Source organism: Typopeltis vanoorti, chromosome 11 (genome assembly GCF_054136105.1).
Source record: "Typopeltis vanoorti isolate ZY-2024b chromosome 11, IOZ_Tvanoo_1.0, whole genome shotgun sequence".
Lineage (NCBI taxonomy): Eukaryota > Metazoa > Arthropoda > Arachnida > Uropygi > Thelyphonidae > Typopeltis > Typopeltis vanoorti.
Window position 1 is genome coordinate 12,035,634 of NC_143559.1, and position 21,681 is coordinate 12,057,314.

At 35.2% G+C, this 21,681-nt stretch overlaps 1 protein-coding gene across 1 annotated transcript in view; it reads right to left on the reverse strand.

The window, feature by feature from the left end:
- LOC150101303 (putative ammonium transporter 3) overlaps positions 1–21,681 on the reverse strand; it is a 61,501-nt gene that overhangs the window by 17,479 nt on the left and 22,341 nt on the right. The window contains exons 3-5 of the mRNA XM_090400757.1: positions 19,517–19,588; positions 5,570–5,629; positions 287–363 (exon numbers count right to left, since the gene is read on the reverse strand). Coding sequence (XP_090256883.1) covers positions 287–363; positions 5,570–5,629; positions 19,517–19,588 — 209 coding nt within the window. The remainder of the gene's footprint in view (positions 1–286; positions 364–5,569; positions 5,630–19,516; positions 19,589–21,681) is intronic.

Here is a 21,681-nt window from a genome sequence, read left to right on the forward strand (position 1 = left end):
TTGGATAACTTATCACGCTGAAGGGAATGACTTTACATTTACTGACGTTGAACTGACATCCATTTTCCCATGGGAAAATGTATAATAAATTTGATTTATTTCGTATTCTCCCTCTCTAAGTGCTGTTAATTTTTCAAATTATGCCTAATGACCACTCATCTCACTCTAGTCAATGATATTGCCTTTATCTGAAATATGACAAGATGAATTTTGTCATAATAAGAATCAAAACTGGGTTATTATTGTATTTTTAATCCAAAAGCTTACGAAAGGGAAAAACACTTACCTGTTATAGAAACCAGAGATGCTAGGATGCCGTTAATTAGATCAATAACTACAAATTTTCTGTGGTGAGCAATGTAACTGAAAAATGAGAAAAGAAATTCAAGCAAAAACAGTATATATCCTGGAACTAACTATTCCTAATAGAACAAAAATATTTTTTTAAATTTACATCATTCATAAAATTACATAATTTAAAAAATCATTTACAGTTTTAATTAATACTGCATAGAATAAGTACTTATTCTATGCAGATTAACAATGCTTATGAAATTTGCAGAATTAGATAATAATTCTCAAAATTTGATAGAAATATGATAAGCTACAGAAGTTGATTGCCCGCCGGTCTTCACCACTTTGGGATTCAATGAATTCTTTCAAACGCCGTGATGCTGGATAAGATGTTCTGAACTCATTTAGGTATTTGTTTGTGTGTTCTACGGGAGATATTGCTGTGTTTCAGAATTAAAAGCCTGAGTTTCTTCCAACAGAAATCATTGTACTTGCTCAGGGCCGATTCTTCCGACGGGGCAACACATGCATTTGCACAGGGTGACAAATTTTTGGGGACGGCAAAATTGCATTTATTCTGCGTTTGACGAGTATACTGGTCTTCGCTTGATTTTAATTATCCATGCAAATGCACATTTTCAGAACAAAATTCTGCCATTAAAGAGTTAATTGTCTCTCTCTTTCTATAAAAAATATAGTTTACGATCATTTTTCATTAACTTATGAATTTTCATTAGCTAATGCTAATATTTAGAATTTATGATCAGACATGTTGAAGCCATGCTTAACATCATGGCTCATTAAAATAGTTTTGTTTTTAGGGAAAAGGGGCGGCAAAATTCTTAGTGTAGACCCTGTACTTACCGGGTCTCAGATCGATGAACTTTGAAGAAATTGACTGAAAAAATTGTTTAGACTTTCCTCTACTTAGTGACTAGAAGCGATAAGCATGCTTAATTTTTGAAAATCATTTTTTATATTTCCTTTCTTTGAGTTGTTTATTTATTTGCATAATGTTTAATAGAGATTTCTGCATTTTATTTGCCACAATTGATACTAATGTCGTATAAATATAAAAATTATACTCGTTTGCCGTAATGAGAAAAGGGCTTTCCATAGTGGTTCTGGAAGTGGTTGAGCCATTAAACCCAAAAGCCATTATCTTGCAAAAAAAATGTGTTTGATTCCTTTCTCTTACTTCATAAACCAATTGAACAAATATTAATTCACTTTATTATTTTTATTTTATTAACTTTATTTCTAAGCATTTAGAAACATTTCTATTATTTCCTTTGATTTTATACCTTACACACAGACGCACTGATATCGATAGAATAAAACTAGTGAAAAGAAAGTCAGTCGTCATTGGTTTGAGGCTTAAAGCCTGATACATGGGAATGAGCACGTTTTCTGGCCCAAAATACGACTTGAAAAATCGTTATTCTTTGAAGAGCAAATAGTTTATCTCGGGCATTTCTCAGTATCTTCAAAAGTTTTGCCTTTTTGCTTTTGGATTTGGATTTGGATTTGCTGGGTGAATTAACAGATGCATTTGCTGAAGAAGTTGCTTCAGGACTATCAGAGCTAGTCTGAAAAAGAGATGGGATGGCTCTAAGCACATCAGTACCGACAGTAGAAATGGAACTGACACTAGCAGGCAAGTCAGAAGTAAGAATATGTATCTTTGGTTTGTCTTCCATAATCTTGTTTTTTCGTCTTCTAGGAGGAGGTTTAACAGACTGTTTTTGATCTGTGTGGATAACTTGATTTGCTTGATTGTCCTTTACTAGATTCAATAATGACATTTTATTGCTCCTTTCTCCTGTAGAGGCCTTATTCAATTCAATTATTATCTCGTCCTCAGTACTGCTAGAACTGGAGTGGTCTGATTTACGAGCCATTCGTCTTTGAGGGAGGACTTGAATTCTTTGAATCTTGTCTCTCAGTCGTGAACTCCCAGGTTGATCTAGAGCTTTCGAAATATTGCTTATGGAAGTGTTCGTGAGTCCTGCATGGTTCTTTTTGCCTATGCTGAGCTTACCACTCTGCTCAGATGTCGTTAGGCGTTCGTTTTCGGTGTCACTTGAGATCGAAATTAATGAAGAAGAAGAACTAGTAAGTTTAATCGCATCGCCAGGAATATCTCTGTATTTCAAGCGGCTATCTTCTTCCGTCATCGAATGAATGTCTTGTGTTTCGTGCAAGTTCAATTTTCTTAAAAGGTCGGAATAATCTTTGTGTTCTGCATACTCTATCAGTTCATCGGGATTTCCTTCAGATCTTATATTCTCCTCTAATGTATCAGTAGTTTCAGAATTGCGAAACGGATTGTTAATGTCACTTCCAGAAAGGAATCTTCCAACGCTATGATCGCCATTGTGGAAATCATCATTAGGAGAGGTCAACGTCTCGTTTACAAAACATTTTAGAACATGCGTTTCGCAATTACTCATCCCTGTTTCTGCTCCAACAGTTGAAAAATCATCTTCTGTTACAATATCATCTTTAACTTGCTGAGAGTTATCTTCGGGAAGATGTTCGATTTCGGCTTCATAACGACCTCTGTCATTTTCTTGTGTTTCTGTATGGAGTTTATTCGCCGTGCTTTTAGCATTAAAATGACTTCTACTTGGAATGTTGATTTCCTTTCCAAGAATGCAAAGTGATAAATGTTCTTTTAGAGATACAGTATTGTGAATATCTTCATTGATGTACAACTCTGTCTCAGAATTACAATCGCTATCAAGAATTTCAGCACCGATTTTACTTTCCATATTGTCACTTAATTCTGTTTCAAGGAAGTTACCTACAATATTATAAGAATTTATCTCTTCAGTTTGAATAAAGTCATTCTCTTTCTCATCTTCGAAAAGGTCTTGTTTGATCACGTCTTCATTAACGTTGTCACGATATATATCGTCATGTCGGCCCTCTTCAGTCCCACTGTGTATTTTACCCAGTGTTTCTGCATCTTCGAAATAATCCAAGTCATATATGCTAGTAAACATTTTCTCGGTGAACCACCTGTTTTGATTTCTGTAAACTTGTGAATTTAATTCTCTTCTGTAATTAATTTCTTCAAATTCATTTCCATCAGTGAGTGCCGTCAGATTTTCGGAACATACGGTTGCCTCCGCTTCTTTTCCACTGAAAGTAACAAAATTCTCTTTTTCAGAATCATTCATGCTTTTTTCTGAAGAACCCATAGTTTTTTTATTTGAATTTTCTTCTCTTTCTTGAACTGCATTTTCTTCCTTTGGAGAATTCGGTTCGCAAATGCTATTTGGCTGCTCTTTCTGAACTAAAAGGCAATTATGAAGCCAGCCAGTTTCATAATCGACATCTGTACATTTATTGTCATCATAATTAGGTTCTATGCGATAAGATTTTAAGCTTAAGCTTTCATGATAGCTATTTATGTTTCTTTTCTGGATACTCATTTCCTCATTAGAAGAGCAGATTCCACATCCTTTTCGGGTTTTTAAAGTATCATTAGAATTATCGAAATATACCTGTGAAGATGCATCGTTGGTGTTATATAAATGATTGATCTTCTGTTCTATATCGTCTGAAATATGTCTGTGTTTCTCTAAGTCTGATGGCAGACAATTAGTAGAAGACACTTGGTCTACTTCGGGCCACGTTTTATTTTGCAAACAATGCACTGATTGTATTCTACGCGCGTGAGGCTCATTTTCAGATTTTATGAATCTTTCTTCAGAGATATGATACGTCATAGATAGTTCATTAATACGATTTTCTAGTTCTAAAATTGCATCTTTGGCACTTGTGTAATAAGCAGCTCGAGTGTTATTTATTTCACTTAAGTGTCCGACACGATTCTGAATTCCAAAAATTGTATCGCTACTGTTAGTAGCTCTATCACTAAAATAGTTGGCACACTGCTTCATCTCGGGAATTTCCTCTTCAAGATTTCTAAAACTTTCTTTATTCTCAGAATTATGAATATTTTCATCGTTTACTTCAGTTTCTGTACTTACTGCTTGCAAGCTTTCATCAACGTTAGTAATTTTATAGTCATAACCTACATTCTCCATCAGACCTTCACTGATGGTCTTGGGAGTATCAATACCCTCTTTACACTCCTTTGAAGAGATCGTAGGCTCAGTAACAATATCAATACTGCTTACATCATTGCTTTCTACGTCATCCCCTAAATGAGAAAGAGTAACATCCAGCAACACCGTTTCTGTTAAGCGATTACCATTGTCTTCAATAGAATCATGTTGTGTGCACGAACAACCCAAAATGGATGCATCACTTTTACGATTAGTACATAATGCTCCACTTGTTCCATCCATCTTAACTTGTTTATCTGTATTCACGTCGTATGATTCAGTGTCTTTGTCTGTGTAATCCTCAGGAGATATTAGATAAATAACAAGATCTTCGATCTCCTCGGTCATATTCAGCAAAATGCTCGCTTTTTCTTCTCCGACAGATATAATTTTCTCTTCTATTACAATCAGATCTTTTTCTTCTTCGTCTTCTTCTTCAGAAGTTTCCCAAAAGTGATCTGTATTCAGTTTTATATTAAAATGGTTTTTACTCTGTTCCAAAATGTCAAAAGATAGTACAACATTGCAGATTTCCGAGTTGCCAAGCATGCCTATAGAAAGTCAGTACTGGGAATTAATTTGTAATTTATAAACTTTATTTTGATGTTATTTCTAGAAGACTGGTGACAACCAGTACCTCCCTGGTTTTAGAGTCAAATTGTACTTCCGTCCCCTATGACATCATCATCATAGTCTCACAATTACTAGATGTATTAGTGTGCATTTGAACATAACGCTGTGATGTAATAATACACTAGAAAATGAGAAACACATCGTATCGAAAATAACAATGCATGAATGTATCTGAACCATGATAAAATTTAATTGTTATTATTCTGCTTCAGATAGCGACATGCTAAGCAAGTTCCAATGAAAAACTAAATTTAATTTACGGCTGTCAGCGTCGTACTTATTCACAGGCAGTTGTCGATAGCAGTAGATGTATGTTGTTTAAAATAACATAATACAGAAATTTCGGTATAATCTCTCTGCACTATTAAGAAAAAAAAAAAAAATGCGTCAACTGACTTTGAGCGATGATAAGTGCAATGCTTGCATGGCAATTATTCTGGCTCATTCAATAGCGAATATATAACTAGAAAATCCTAGTCCCTCATAGTAATCATAGTGCAGTATTTACTACAACTGACGACACAGATTTGGTAACAAGAATGCTCTAAATTGCAGCTACTTACCTGAATATCAGAGCTGCTATTCCGCCTCCAACGGACGAGTTTATTGTAATGATAGCCGACCTGCACATTGAGAAACATTTATTTATTTTTAGAGTGCTTTAAACAAATATCAGAATTTAAATAGTAACTCTAAGCTGAAATAAATGCAAACCACAACAAGAAGGAGTGATAGAAGAATATAACTGGCTACTTTAAAATTTTAAACTCATGATTTGGTGTGCAGAATATTGATAAATTAATAAATAAACAAACTGAACCATTTAGTAGCTAAATGGGTTGAAAATCATTTTAATTTCATGTTTTTCATAGTCGACAAGTAACAACCATATTTTGCAGTTGGCGAAGGATTGGGATAAAACTATAGTTAAGGTTAGGATTTTTCTGTTTGAGTTTTCTGAAGAAATTTCAGTGCTCAGTGCGATCAAATTAGCATTATATTGTAAATTGTTAAGCAGTTCTGATGGGTGTGTGCGCGCGCGCTGTAAAAACAGGTGTTATCTTTTCGACGGTATTGTAGGAATGTAGTGACTCCTTACGCCAAGTACATTGCACGACATTTAGCGAGCGGAGCGCGTCATCAGACTGGACTGTAACCGCCCAATACTGGCAGGTTCCTGACCCTCGGTGCAGTCTCATCCTTGGTATTAAAAAAAAAAAAAAAACATGCTGCTGTTTAATAGTAATTAATTTATATATACGTTGTATGAAGAAAAATTTTGCAAGAAACAGTTTTCCTTAAAAAAATAGTTTAATTAGAACATTCAGTCTCTTCTCTTGGATGAATATACTCCTCTTCCCAATTTTTTAATACATCACTTTTCTGTTTTTAATTCTTGTATCTGTCTCTGGCAATTTGAATGGGGAAAAAAACTATCATACATAAAATATTTTGCATTTTGTTATATTTCATTGACTTTCCATGTATGTTGTTGTTGTAGTATGTATGTATGTATTGGTAGTTTAGACCAATCAATGACGGGGAAATCTTGACTGACAGAGTGAACTCTGTCAGTCAAGATTTTCCCATCAATTTTCTCAGATCATGTATTAGCATGCTATGTTACAGTACCATTTATGAAGAGACATGGGTCTGCTGTGTAAAGCTGCAAATGTAGGAAGCATTGCATTACCCAAAAGTGTTGAACACAACCGTCCTCTTTCTTTATCTCTCCACGCTACTTGTGAGTCATTACCGGAAGAAATGGTTTCAGATCTTGTCACTCTTGTCACCACACTTCATAATTGAAACGATGCACTCAGCCATAAAGCTTTCTGTTGATATCCACCATACAATTGCCCGTTCCCTTGCGAAAGGGGTGTAGCTTGATTCGTTGGTCCATAACATGGGCTTGTAGAGCTCGACGGACTAGGCACAATGCTCTTCACATCCGTGTTCTCTGTGCTGATTCCGAAGCTCATTCGACATCAACAATGCCCTTCGGTTTTTTTTTTTTTTTTTTTTTTTAAAAAGAGGTTAGAATCCTGTCTAAAATGAGAAAATATCTTTTAAGTGCCTTTCAGGTGAAGATGAGTTAGCCAGATTCATAAGGAGTGCAGGGCTTCCTTCCTGGAACGGAATTTTCATCCTTCAGAAGGGGGTAGGCCACCAGAAAAACACAAGTTGCTTCGACTTTACCCATTCTAAGTCTGCACTGTTGGTTGCAGACATATTCATATTTGCATCATGTATAGCTGCCCTTCCTTAGAAACTAAGATTATGTAGTTTGCTAACGTAGGTATCTGGACTTTTTCATTTCCCAGTTAATTGTTTTCACATCGAACTACGGAGATTCTCCTCCAAACACCTTTAGTTCTCTTGCAGTTTAGATTAGGGCTTTCTTTGCGTTTTTTAGCTGCAGTGATAATATCTTCACATTATTATCGGCTAATAATTTTGCATACAGCTAAATTTGAGTGACCTAGTCATTTACCAATATTACAATCGGAGAAGCCACTAACCTGACAACTTAGGATAACACTTCTTTCAAACTTCATAAGTTATGTTCGTTCCATTTACAGTATACAGATATATGATCGGCTCTTGAGGTATTTTAATTTCTCTTGTATAGAAGTATAGGTCTCATATGATGACAGGATTATGCATAATCATAATCTCACAAGATTATACATAAATATTTTACGTAAGTAGTAGTCTGGTCACTTCTGACCAGATCAAGATCAAGATAAGATAAGGAATCGTGACGTGATTAGTTGCTGAGATGATGACGTCATTGTGTGTGTGATGTCATGAGTTTGGAATGTTAGGAATTTCCCTGGGGGCATATGTGTCGATGGCTTCAGTTCTTGTGTTTTGGTTTGCGTATGAAATTATGGGTGATGGTAGAGATAAGGATTCGTGTCGTGATTGGTGGGACACTTCTGACCAGATCAAGATAACATAAGGAATCGTGACGTGGTTGTGTGTTGTTTTCAGATGTAGATAAGTGACATCATTTCTTGTTGTCAATAAGTGACATAATTTGTTAGTTGTAAATAAGTGACGTTGTTTTGAATGGAAAAGGGAGATATATCAGTGGATAAGGAATCGTGTCGTAATTGATGGGACACTTCTGACCAGATCAAGATCAAGATAAGATAAGGAATCATGACTTGGATGTGTATTGTTATGAGCTGTAGATAAGTAAATGGTTTGCATATGGCATTATGGGTACTGGATAGTGATAATATAAATTTTGGAATATTTGGAATTTCGCTGGGGCCCGCCTTCTGTCAGGGATATCACGTGGTGTGTTGGGTTCGCATATGGTATTGTGGGTATATATATATTTAGAAAAAAGAATCGTGACGTTATGTGTTTGGAAATTTCTGTGGAACATATGTCGCTCTGTGATATCAGATGGTGTTTTGGTTTCCCTATGGAATTGTGGGCGATGTTCTTGAGATAAGATATCTTGGAATTTTCCCAGGGTGACACACATCCGTCATTCTCGTCATGTTTTGTCTTTGGTTGTCGATAGATGACTGTACTAATTTTCCAATACATTTTGGTGTATTTCTTTCCTGTTAAAGGGTGGAAATTCTTAGAGTAGAGTCGTGATGGCGGCAGCGAGGGTTTTCTGAATAATTTAATTATATGCTGGTGTCCCTCAAACACAGACACATTAGACATGAAAAGTCACTAAAGTATCCATATTGATACTCTAATATGCACCCTATGATTATTCTTATGAAAAAAAACTATTCAGTATTAGAATTATGCTTACCAAAACATACGACCAGTTATTATTGAAATTACAATTATCAATTGTTATGTTTAAGTTAAAAAAAAATTAACTTACATTTCTTTCCAGAACAGGAACATCTTGGTACTATCTAGGTTTTCTGAATATTCCAAATTGTTGATTTTTAACATATATTCACAGCACAGTAAACAAACACAAGTCTGAAAATGCAGTTGACTTTTTCATTATAGGTGACTGGGGCTAACATCTATTCACAGCACAAAAACACACAAAATATAGGAGTTGAAAGATATTTCTGTAAATAACCAGAAAATATAGTTGACAAATCATTAAGATTCCCAACCGTTAGGTTCTGTTTGTTTTCTTGAAGATGACTCATTCATTTCCGGTCTTAGTTTTTGGAACTATAGTTACTCATTTTGTATACAACTAATCACATCTTGTATTAGATGATGTTCATAAAGTATAATTCCCCATGTTTTTTCTGCTCTTCTAGAGCTTCTCTGATTACAGAAAGGCAAGCACTCTGAGTGCTTGCCTTTCTGTTAATCTCATTTATTTCTGGTATTAGTCAGTTTGTATTAATCACATCGTGTAATATATGAGTTGCGGTATTGTTCAAAAAGGTATCATTTTCCCACGGTTGGATGTTTCTCAAACATTTACATATGACTAAGTGATTAGCATTCACATGATTGTGATGACTTATCCTAAAATTATTCATTCCTGATTAAGGAATTTATACACATTGTTTTCAAGTAGATGGCTTGTTTGTTTGTTTGTTTACATTTTGTGTAGCTAGGAAACTGGAATTTAATTCAAATGAATATTAGCTTTGTAATATATATACTTTGTTAATTTCTATGTTACCTTTTATTTGACTGTAATATTATTAACAAACTGTATTTACTGAATCTAACACAGAAATTAAATAAAGCGAAAAGGACAGTATTTTTTTTATTCTTCTGATTTCACATTTGCACTGATGTTCATAGTGTATGATTTCCCAGTGGTGCTTACATATAATTCATGTGATTTTTCTCCATGTGACATTTCAAAACAAGTTGAACTATGGTTTTTACATAGTTCAACTATGTAAAACTCATTTCCATTAGTCCCAATTGACCGTTGTCCTCTCAACCCGACATTTATTTCCCAGTAGGGATATTTATATATATATTTTAACACAATTATTATATTATATATTTCCAATACAAATAAATAAGTATTTATTCTTATTCCAAATGAAAATTAGCTCAGAAAGAAATAAAGAAAAAAAATGTTTACCCTCATATAAATATTTATGATCACAGCAAACAAGAAATTCATTAGTTTTTTCAAAGTTTTGAAATTCATGCAAATATTGTTTTATCATTTGGTATCATTTAAATGAAGAAGTCTGGCTATTAAGTTAATTAATGTTTTTTTATTATTATTTTCTCTTGCAATGACGAGTATTATTTGATATATGCATGTTGATTCACTTGATTTTATCTGCACACCATGATACCTTTTTTCTACATCATTCTTTTTAGGAGTTTTAGTAGGGTGTTGGTTTAAAATATCTAATGTCTCTCTGTAAAATTACCAAATTCTAACAGTATTGTGACTTTTCAGGTGAAATCTTCACTAAAATTCTGGCTATTAATTTAACACTTTCATTGCCAAGCTGAAAATTAGAATTTCGTGTGGTGGGCAATTTTTTGTTATTTGTTATATAGTTAACGACGTCCACGCGACAACGCGTGATCAGCCGTTTGGTGAGAACTCGCATCGCATGATCGCACGATATCGTTCATTGCCAAGCTGAAAATTGGAATTTCGTGTGGTGGCCAACTTTTTGTTATTTGTTATTTAGTTAACGACGTCCATGCGATAACGCGTGATCGGCCGTTTGGTGAGAACTCGCACCGCGCGATATCGCGTGATTGGCAATGAACATGTTAATACCCGATTATTCCTTTTGCTTCCAAGAGTTGACAGTTACTTGAAATATTTGAGAGCTTGCATGAACAAATAAGACTTTTAATTCACTGGGTCATAAAAAGTCTCTGGTTAATTTGTGGCATGAAATTTCAGAAGGAAAAAAATGTTATGGTCTTACTTAAATTGGTATAACACATCAAAGATACCCAATTTGTTCACTTAAATTTAAACATTTTATTTGAGTGAAATATTATTTACGAATTGTATTTACTGAATCTATCATACAGAAAATAAATAAAGTAAAAAATACAATCTATTTTTTTGTTCCTTAATCTTATAAAATTTGCACTGTTGTTCAAAGGTTCTTCCCATGCTTGTGGAATTGCCATCATGTGGTTTTTGACAATGTGACTCTCATCTGAAAGTTAAATTTTATTTGGTGATCATTGGGAATTTATTACTGTAGTAAAATTAAGGGTTGCATATTTTTTTAAACCAATACATATATTTCTGAGCATTATTAAACGCATAGAATATTTCGTTATGTTTCCAAAAGCATTTAAAAGTACACGTTATGTTTTCACGTTTTGGGAATCCAATTTCATTTAAATCAAGAACAAGCCTCCCTATTAACCTCGTTAATAGGGAGGCCTGTTCTTGATTTAAATGAAATTGTAGAAATAAAGCAGCTAAGGACATCTTACATGTGAGGCAGATCAAAGATGGTGAAGGAAGAGTATTATGGAGGGATGTGGACATAAGAAACAGATGGAAAATATACTTTGAGGGACTTTTGAATGAGGAAAATGCAAGGACTCACAGAGGAGATGGGCAGCCTTCTGAGGGGATGGTGCAGAACATCAGTAGAATGGAAGTGACGGAGGCCATGAAGAGGATGAGGAATGGAAAAGCGGTGGGCCCTGACAGAATTCCAGTAGAGGCATGGAAGGCACTGGGGGAAGAGGGAATTGACCTGCTGTGGGACCTGTTCATGAAAGTTTGCCAACAGGAAAATATACCCAAGGAATGGAGGGAGAGTATTCTTGTCCCCATCTACATGGGGGTACACAAGACTGTAAGAATTACAGAGGAATAAAGTTGATGTCCCACACAATGAAAATCCTAGAAAGGGTTCCTGATGGAAGATTGAGGAAGGAGATGGAGATTGAAAAGGAACATTTTGGCTTCATGCCTGGTAGATCAACAAAAGATGCTATCTTTGGATTAAGACAGATGATGGAAGAATATCGAGAGAAACAAAGGGAGCTACATCTGGTATTTATTGATATGGAGAAAGCATACAATAGAGTGCCAAGGCAAGAAGTCTGAGGGAGAAGAAGGTGCCGGAGAAATATGTCAGGTTGGTGCAGGAAATGTACAGAAATGTGAAGACAAGTGTTCTGACCTGTTTGGGACAGACAGAAAGTTTTCAAGTAACAGTTGGCTTGCATCAAGGGTCAGCATTAAGTCCGTTTCTGTTTAATATTGTGATGGAGGTGGTAACAGAGGAGGTGAGAGAAGATGCACCTTGGACAATGTTGTATGCAGATGACATCTTGCTGTGTGTAGATTCAAGAGAAGAAGTGGAAACTAAACTGGAAAGATGGAGAAAAGTACTGGAAGAGAGAAGTATGAGACTGAGCAGAAGTAAGACAGAGTATATGTGTTGCGCAGTGGGCAGTGGCCAGGAGACAGATCTGGAGCTGGAAGGAAATGTCATCAGGAAGGTGAGAGCCTTTAGATACTTAGGTTCAACAGTGGAAGAAGATGGAGGAGCTGAGAAGGAAGTGGGATGCAGGATACAAGCGGGTTGGAGGAACTGGAGGGAGATGGCTGGAGTGTTATGCGATAAGAGAGTGCCGATCAATCTGAAAGGCAAAATTTATAGGACAGTAGTGAGGCCAGCTATGACATATGCTATAGAAACTGTGGCCCTGAGGAAAAATAACATCAGCAGGATGGAAGTAGCAGAGATGAAAATGCTTAGGTGGATGTGCGGTGTGACCAGAAAGGATCATCTGAGAAATGACTATGTCAGGGGAACAGTGAAAGTTACGAACTTAGGACGAAAATACAGGAGGCAAGGTTGAGATGATTTGGTCATGTGATGAGGAGGGAGGACTAATATGTGGGAAGAAGGGTCATGCAGATGGATGTGCAAGGAAGGCAGAAGTGTGGGCGGCCAAAGAAGAGATGGAGGGAGCTGGTAGAAGAGGACTTGAAGATGAAGAACTTGGGTGTGGTGACAGCCCAAGACAGGAAGGTGTGGAGGAGACTCATAACAAACAGTGACCCCACTTAAGTGGGAGAAGCTGTAGAAGAAGAAGAATGTTTTTGATTTTTCTCTTCCTTTGGCGAGTAATATTTGATATTTGCATGTTGATTCTGTCATACAATTTCTTAGTTTGTCCAAAGATAGTGAACCAATTTCCCACTTTAGCTGATGGTTATATTTTATTAACCAAGAATTCTGTTTTTTAACTCTTTCAGGTAATTCTTTCGAACTTCAAGGTGATTTTCTCAATGCATATCTTACAATAATTCCATCAGAAATACAAATTTCTTTAGGAAATAAATTTGAAGTCTTATTCAAAAGAAATTGACAATCAATTATTCCAATGATAACTGAAAATTCGTATTTTTCACACCACGAAAAATGTCGATTTTTCATATTCGTTTTCCTTCATTCTTCTTCTTAGATTACTTCATATGGCACCACAAATAAATAGTTATTTATTATTATTATTATTATTTCACTGATTATTAGCTGTGATCTTATATTTTATGTTAACTTTCTGTTACAAAATTCTAAACGATTAGAACTTTTCACAAAGAAACTTTCAAAGAATTTTGTGGCTCACCCATACTTTTTACATTACCAAACACAAAACAGCAGCTGCAGTGGATGAACGATTACCTTAAGTTCAAAGTCACTCGACTCTATGGATTTTCTTATAGCACTGTTTACCCATACCATGCCCTACCTTGACTGTTCCTTCAACAATGAACCTTTTGCGCAGATGACTCAACGACATGTTTTTGCAGCTGTTGGATATACTGTTGGTGTATTTTTATCTTACTTTGTGTGGGGAAAGGTAAAATTTGTATTTGTGTTATCTGGAGAGTACAAACATTTTTCTATACCAAACTTTAAGAGTTTAAGTCACGTTTTTGGATCTGCTCTCTCTCTCTCTCTCTCTCTCTCTCTGTAAAAACCACCAAATTCTAACAGTTCGGATTTTCGATTATGTGAACGAAATGTTTTCAGATAACTCAAACAATGTCAATAGGTAACATTAGACAATTTCTAAAATAATCAATTACATTGATGTAAAAAAAACCACATTTTTTTTTCCTCCAAAGTTATCAGTATCAGTTGGAGGTGACCACTAAAAGATATCCGCAAATGATGAGCTCACTCATCTTCACTAGCCTGAACAGTCATCTTCTGTAGGAGAGGGGGGAGAAGAGGGGATGAGCAGGGAGCACTGCAGGGAAGATTCTATCACCCTCTTGACTTCCCTTTCACTTCCACCACCTAATGCTATTTTTTCCCATCCCAACAATTTCGGACATATGAGTGAGAGAACTAGTCACATAGTCTAATATCAAAAACGCTCTTTGAGGATAAAATACTTAACATAATAAGGACAAATAATATAGCATACCCTTTGAGCCACAGAGATAAGCTTTGACCAATGATGTGTCAAAGTAAGATAATTTCACATCAACATCATATCCAACAGCATGTAGAAACATGTCCGTGAATCATTGCGAAAGTTTCATTTTGGAAGGAATGGTCACGATTAAGGGTCAGGTAAACAGTACTATAAGGAAAAACAAATGAGTCAAGTGTCTTTGCAGTTATGGCAGTTCATTCATCCACTGCAGCTATCGTATTGTGTTGTGGTGTTTTGTTTCCAGTAAAGTAAAGTAAAATAATGGGTGAGCCACAAAAGTCATTGAAATTTTCTTTCTTCAGGAAACTAGCATGAGACAAAACTCTTCACATAGCTCTAAAAGGATGGAAACCGATTATTATTTTAGAAGACATATATATTGCGATGTATTTATCCAGGACCACTTGGGAAAAGTTACGCAGGAAGTGGTCTGATATCCTCGGCTACTTGCAAAGAAGAGTTGATTACAAAATGGTCCTCGGTGAGTGTTATATTCTGAAATGCCAAGTTGTGGAACTAATACTTGATGATACAGGAACTGATGAAAGTAAATTTTTTCTATTAGTTGTGAAGAAGCTGAGAGATTTTCACCAAAAATGTATGACATTGATAATCATTTATTATTTTTGGAAACTGAATTACCAGCTATTCGTATCATGGGGAAAATTATCGCTAATAATTTAAATTCATCAATGGTAAAATTAGACTTTCAAGATTTTATCCAATTCAATAAAGATTATTTTGGGACATTTACAAACATTTTACGAAAACTGTTTGTGTATATTTGGTGACAGAAGAATACACAGAATATTTAGGGAGGCATGGTGTAATTTCCAGACTGACACAATATGAAATGAATGGAGCTGTGCTTACCATGGTATCCTTTTTTAAAAACTTTTGCGTTTGCTATTTAAAAGCTTTTGCTATATTGATGTAAATAATGTAACCAAGAAACAGTGCATAACAAAAATTTTATTCATTGAACTCTTTGGAAAATGTTAAGAGTGTAAACTAAATATTGTGAAATATTTTTAGGTAATTACATGTTTCAATTTTTTCTCAGTGAATATACTTGTGAATAGTATTTCAGCAAAATAAAATATGCGTTTGTAAACTTAAACGGACAAAGATGTGTGCTTTTGTTGTTATGTTTTTCCACAGTGAATTTTTTACACAGTTATTCTGATTAGAAATTGATATTTAAATCCACAACTTTATACCTTAATGCAATTCTGTTTAATTATTGTAAAAAATCACTACTGGGAAATTAATGCCAGGAATGGGAAAAAAAGTGATGAAACTAATATCCATGTAATTGATTATTTTAGAAATTGTCTAATGCTACCTATTGACATTGAGTTATCTGAAAATATTTCGTTCACATAATCGAAAATCCGAACTGTAGAATTTCATGGTTTAACAGAGAGACAGCAGATCCAAAAACTAGACTTAAGCTCTTAAAGTTTGGTATAGAAAAAATCTTTGTACTCTCCAGATAAATAACACAAATACAAATTTTACCTTTTCCCACACAAAGTAAGATAAAAAAAAACACCAACAGTACATCCAACGGCATGTGAAAACATGTATATATATATATATCCCTACTATGAAACAAATGTCGGGCTAAGAGGACAAGAGTCAATTGGGACTAACAGAAATGAGTTATACATAATTGAACTATGTAAAAACCATAGTTCAACTTGTTTTGAAATGTCACATGGAGAAAAATCACGTGAGTTATAAGCAAGCACCAGTGGGAAATCATACACTATGAACATCAGCGTAAATGTGGAATCAGAAGAATAAGAAAAAAAATGCTGTCTCTTTCACTTTAATTTCTGTATGTTAGATTCAGTAAATACAATTTGTTAATAATATTGCAGTCAATTAAATGGTAACATAAAAATTAACAAAGTATATATTACAAAGCTAATATTCATTTGAAATAAATTCCAATTTCCTAGCTACACAAAATGTAAACAAACAAACAAGTCATCTACTTGAAACCAATAAGTGTATAAAATCCTTAATCAGGAATGAATAATTTTAGGATACGTGTCATCACAATCATATGAATGCTAATCACTTAGTCATACATAAGTGTTTGAGAAACATCCAACCGTGGGAAAATGATACCTTTTTGAACAATACCGCAACTTATATATTACATAATGTGATTAATACAAACAGACTAAACTACAGATTAATACCGGAAATAAATGAGATTAACAAAAAGGCAAGCACTGTTCTAACATGATGGCGGTAATCAGAGAAGCTCCAGAAGAGCGAGGAAAAAATGTGATTAGTTGTATACAAAATGAGTGATATAGTCTGAAAAGAGAACCGAAAACTGAGACCGGAAATTAATGGGTCATCTTCAAGAAAACGAACAGAACCAAACGGGTGGTAATCTAAATGATGTGTCAACTATATTTTGTGGTTGTTTACAGAAATATCTTTCAACTCCTATATTTTGTGTGTTTTTGTGCTGTGAATAGATGTTAGCCCCAGTCACCTATAATGAAAAAGTCATCTGCATTTTCAGACTTGTGTTTGTTTACTGTGCTGTGAATATATGTTAAAAATCAACAATTTGGAATATTCAGAAAACCTAGATAGTACCAAGATGTTCCTGTTCTGGAAAGAAATGTAAGTTAATTTTTTTTTAACTTAAACATAACAATTGATAATTGTAATTTCAATAATAACTGGTCGTATGTTTTGGTAAGCATAATTCTAATACTGAATAGTTTTTTTTCATAAGAATAATCATAGGGTGCATATTAGAGTATCAATATGGATACTTTAGTGACTTTTCATGTCTAATGTGTCTGTGTTTGAGGGACACCAGCATATAATTAAATTATTCAGAAAACCCTCGCTGCCGCCATCACGACTCTACTCTAAGAATTCCCACTCTTTAACAGGAAAGAAATACCCCAAAATGTATTGGAAAATTAGTACAGCCATCTATAGACAATCAAAGACAAAACATGAGTGACAGATGTGTGTGTGTGTGTGTGTGTGTGTGTGTGTGTGTGTGTGTGTGTGTGTGTGTGTGTGTGTGTGTGTGTGTGTGTGTGTGTGTGTCACCCTGGGAAAATTCCAGGATATCTTATCTCAAAAACATCGCCCACAATTCCATAGGCAAACCAAAAAAAAACCATGTGATATCACAGAGAGACATATGTTCCCAGAAATTTCCAAACACATAACGTCACGATTCTTATTTCTAAATACACCCACAATACTATACGCTAACCCAACACACCACGTGATGTCCCTGACAGAAGGGGGGCCCCAGCGAAATTCCAATCATGCCAAAATTTATCTCATCACTATCCATCCCCCATAATAAACCATTTACTTATCTACAACTCATAACAATACACATCCAAGACACGATTCCTTATCTTATCTTGATCTTGATCTGGTCAGAAGTGTCCCACCAATCACGACACGAATCCTTATCTCTACCATCACCCATAATTCCATATGCGAACCAAAACACAAGAACTGAAGCCATTGACACATATTCCCCAAGGGAAATTCCTAACATTCCAAACTCATGATGTCACACACACAGTGACATCATCATCTCAATAACCAACACGTCACGATTCCTTATCTTATCTTGATCTTGATCTGGTCAGAAGTGACCGGACTACTACTTACGTATCACGTATTTCGCGAACTCGTATTTCATCATACTTTATGTTTAGTAATACTTAATTATATCCTTTTGACAGAACAGGATGTTGACAGCATAGTAACGGAACAAATATATCTGTTCGTATCAAATCGACCACAAACCAAACAGCGCTTGAATAGATGAAATTGGTTGTATTTGTGAAAATAAAACGTACATCTTATCTTCTTTCAACTTTCCCTTATTTCGTTAGGTGCAGTGGCTGGTCAGGGCCATGTCTTCTTGGAAAGCTATTTATGCCAAGTGCGGGTATTCTGAAGTTTCTCTATTTTGCGAGATAAAAACTTGTTTCTGCTAGGAAAACCCTTCCATCTCAAAATTATATTGGATAACTAACTTTCAGTTGTAAACGTCTCATTGTTAGGACCTTAGAAGATATTTGAACGTCAGAAACATCCATACCCACAGCGGGATTCGAACACCCAGTACAGCATGATCATTAAATCGGTAGTATCAATTAAAATGCTCTAATTAGTCTTTGCTTGGAGAGCAGATACACTACCCACTCGGCCAATGAGGCCGGCAATATTAATAAATATTAACGAATCTTCATTAAGTAGAGTTATTCTTCCATATTCATTCTTTCATTTACTTGTAGCAAAATAATAGAATTTGGGGAGATTGTCTTTAGCTTGCAGTTCTTTTCATACTCAGACTGAGTTTCCGTACAATACTTGTAACTTGTTTTTTCTGGCTTGCGACTTAAGATTTTCATAATTGACGTCATCCTTATGCACACGGAATTCCTTCGACGCCGTGTTTTCTTAAAAATCTGTATCTTAATACGATTGCACATCCATTTCACTCCCATTCTATTCTTTGAACTGCAGAGACGCATATCGATATTGCCCCACCGACGTATTTTTATACGCCCCATGCACTGCCGATATCCTTTCCATCTAGCAGCTGGTAGCATGGGATTAAACATAGTATTCTTCTCTGTTGGATCCTGCTTTGTAGTTCACCACGTAACGTTTTCTGAATGAAACATTCATATATTTAGGCACTTCCAGTTATTACAGCATGATCATTAAATCGGTATCAATTGAAATGCTCTAATTAGTTGGCCTCAGCGACTATATCAAAAGTTGTGCTAATTACATTGGTGATTAACATAGCGAAATACCTATTTATTATGTGACATTTTTTACTAATGTTAACATTTGATGTTGATCTCGTGCAGTATTCGAGCCAGTGATAAAATAAGCTTATAAACCTCTAAAGTTAAATAAAATTTGATACTTGTAGTTAAAAATGTCTTTAAAAGTTCTTTATATCAATTATCGAGTATGTTTTTATCTTGTTGTTGTTTAATGCACTTAAATATTCTAAAGTACTACCTACTAGGAAGACAATGCACACACTATGGAAATATATTGATACATAAATGAAGTAATGAATCGATTGTTGAATAAGTTAACAATACCTTGCAGCATATTTCCACTTGTGACCTGACACGCCGAAGGTGCTTCCACAATTAAATCCTAACCATCCCCACCTGTAAAGAAAGAAAAAACTGTTAGTGTTAACATTACATATAGGAGGTAAAATTATTATGACCACCGTCCTAATAGTTAATAATTCCCCCCTACACCACTCCTCTGCTGCTAGAATTGTCGCTACGCAGCATAGCGTGGACTCTGTAAGTTCTTTGAATCTTGCATAAGTATGCTGTACAATGTCATATATTGCTTTCCATAGCCTGCGCGTATTCGACATAGAGGATTCAAACGATGTATATCTCTCCACATAATCCAGACATGTTCTATGAAATTCGCAGGAAGTCGATTCTGTATTCAGCGAGCTACTCTTGAATGATACCGACAACAAGGCATTGCATGGCACATTATACGTACAATTCTGAAACTCACCTGTGCCATCTAGGATGAGGGTCACCATGAAGGAGTGTATGATTTCGTCCACAGTGCATACGCACTTGGTAGAATTCATAATATGGTCAGGAGACATCAAAGCTCTAAGCATTTATTTACAAGGAAACACATTCCCCGTGCCGTATTGTGGTCTAGTAAAACATCGACATTCATTCCCTGGTTAAATTTCATAGTGGGCTGATTCATAGTCAATGGCAGGGTTATTCAAACTTTTTCTACGACGGAACACTTCACAAATCCTGAAATTTTCACGGAACGCCTTGGTTATTTTGTAATGTATTAATTAATAATTAATTAATTGGTAATTTAGCTGAGTTTTATTATCAATTAATAATTAATTAAATAATAATTTATTAAATCAGTAAATTAATTTGTGCTGATTTTCATTGACATATCCTATTCTGATCACCAAACATTTATACTATAAGTACTTACGAGTGAATGCAGACTTTTTCTCCTGTGTGCTGGTAGTTTTCTCCTCTGTATACATCCTGGAGATCGCTTTGTAGGCTGTTAGTGGATGACTCACTATCTGTTGTGTCATAAACACCTTCAATAAGAGATTTCTTAATACCAAAATTAATCAAAGTCCCTTGTCTCTTATTCATATTAAAATTTAAATCTACAGGCCTATTACTTTTAAAAAATCACGGCACTACGGTTTCGAAACTTTCATCCTACAATACGAACTTGCGAAGAAAGTACTCAGTATTACTAGATTTGAGAATCGGATACAGACTGTGATCTTCAATTTCAATGGAAAAATTTTCTTTATACTTCCTTGATGATTGGTCACTGACATTTGCAACACAGATGTTATTTCGTTCAGTTTTGAGAACACGGCGCCCATTGTTGTAATTGGCTTGCAGGCAATTTTTATGATCGGTCATAAACGGCGATATTCTTTTTCCCGATTGTTGAAAGATTTCGATGTGTGAAAATGAACGATAATTCATGAATATTTCCATGTTTAAAAATATGCTGCTTAGTCACTGACATTTGCTACACAGATGTCATTTCCTTCAGTTTTGAGAACAGAGGATATGCCACACATTGTTATAATCCACTTGCAGACAATTTTTTTGATCCATCATAAACAGCGGTATTCCCTTTCCGAAATGTTGTAAGGTTTCGATGTGTGAAAATTAACGATACACAGATGTTATTAGGCGTTCTGGGTCTGAGCTTTTCGGCATATTCATGAATATTATTCTCCTCAGAATATTTCTACTATAAAATATTTATTCATGAAAAATGCTTAGAAAACTAAAATGACAAATTCCAGAACTTCTCGCGGAACACCTATTCACCTTCCGCGGAACACAGTTTGAGAAACCCTGGTCTATGGACTTGCACAAGGCGGGACAACCTGCGGTCACCACTGGCCCTGCAACTGACGCTCTGCCCAATGTCTTTCCACTCTTTGAATACTTTTAATTACAGCACTCCGCGAACAACCGCCTACAGTGCTGACAGTTTCTTGGATACTACCACCTTTCGACCAGTATCCTACATTTCTGCCTTTCTTGATGTCTGTTGGATCATGTCCCTTGCCCATGTCGATCAGCAACTTTGAATGAACAGTACCTGCTACACTCCTAGTATCATTGATACTAGTGCTATGTTGCTGGGCGGAATGATAATTTTGGAAATATTGGGAGCGCTCATAATGTTTTGACTGGACTGTGTAATACTGATG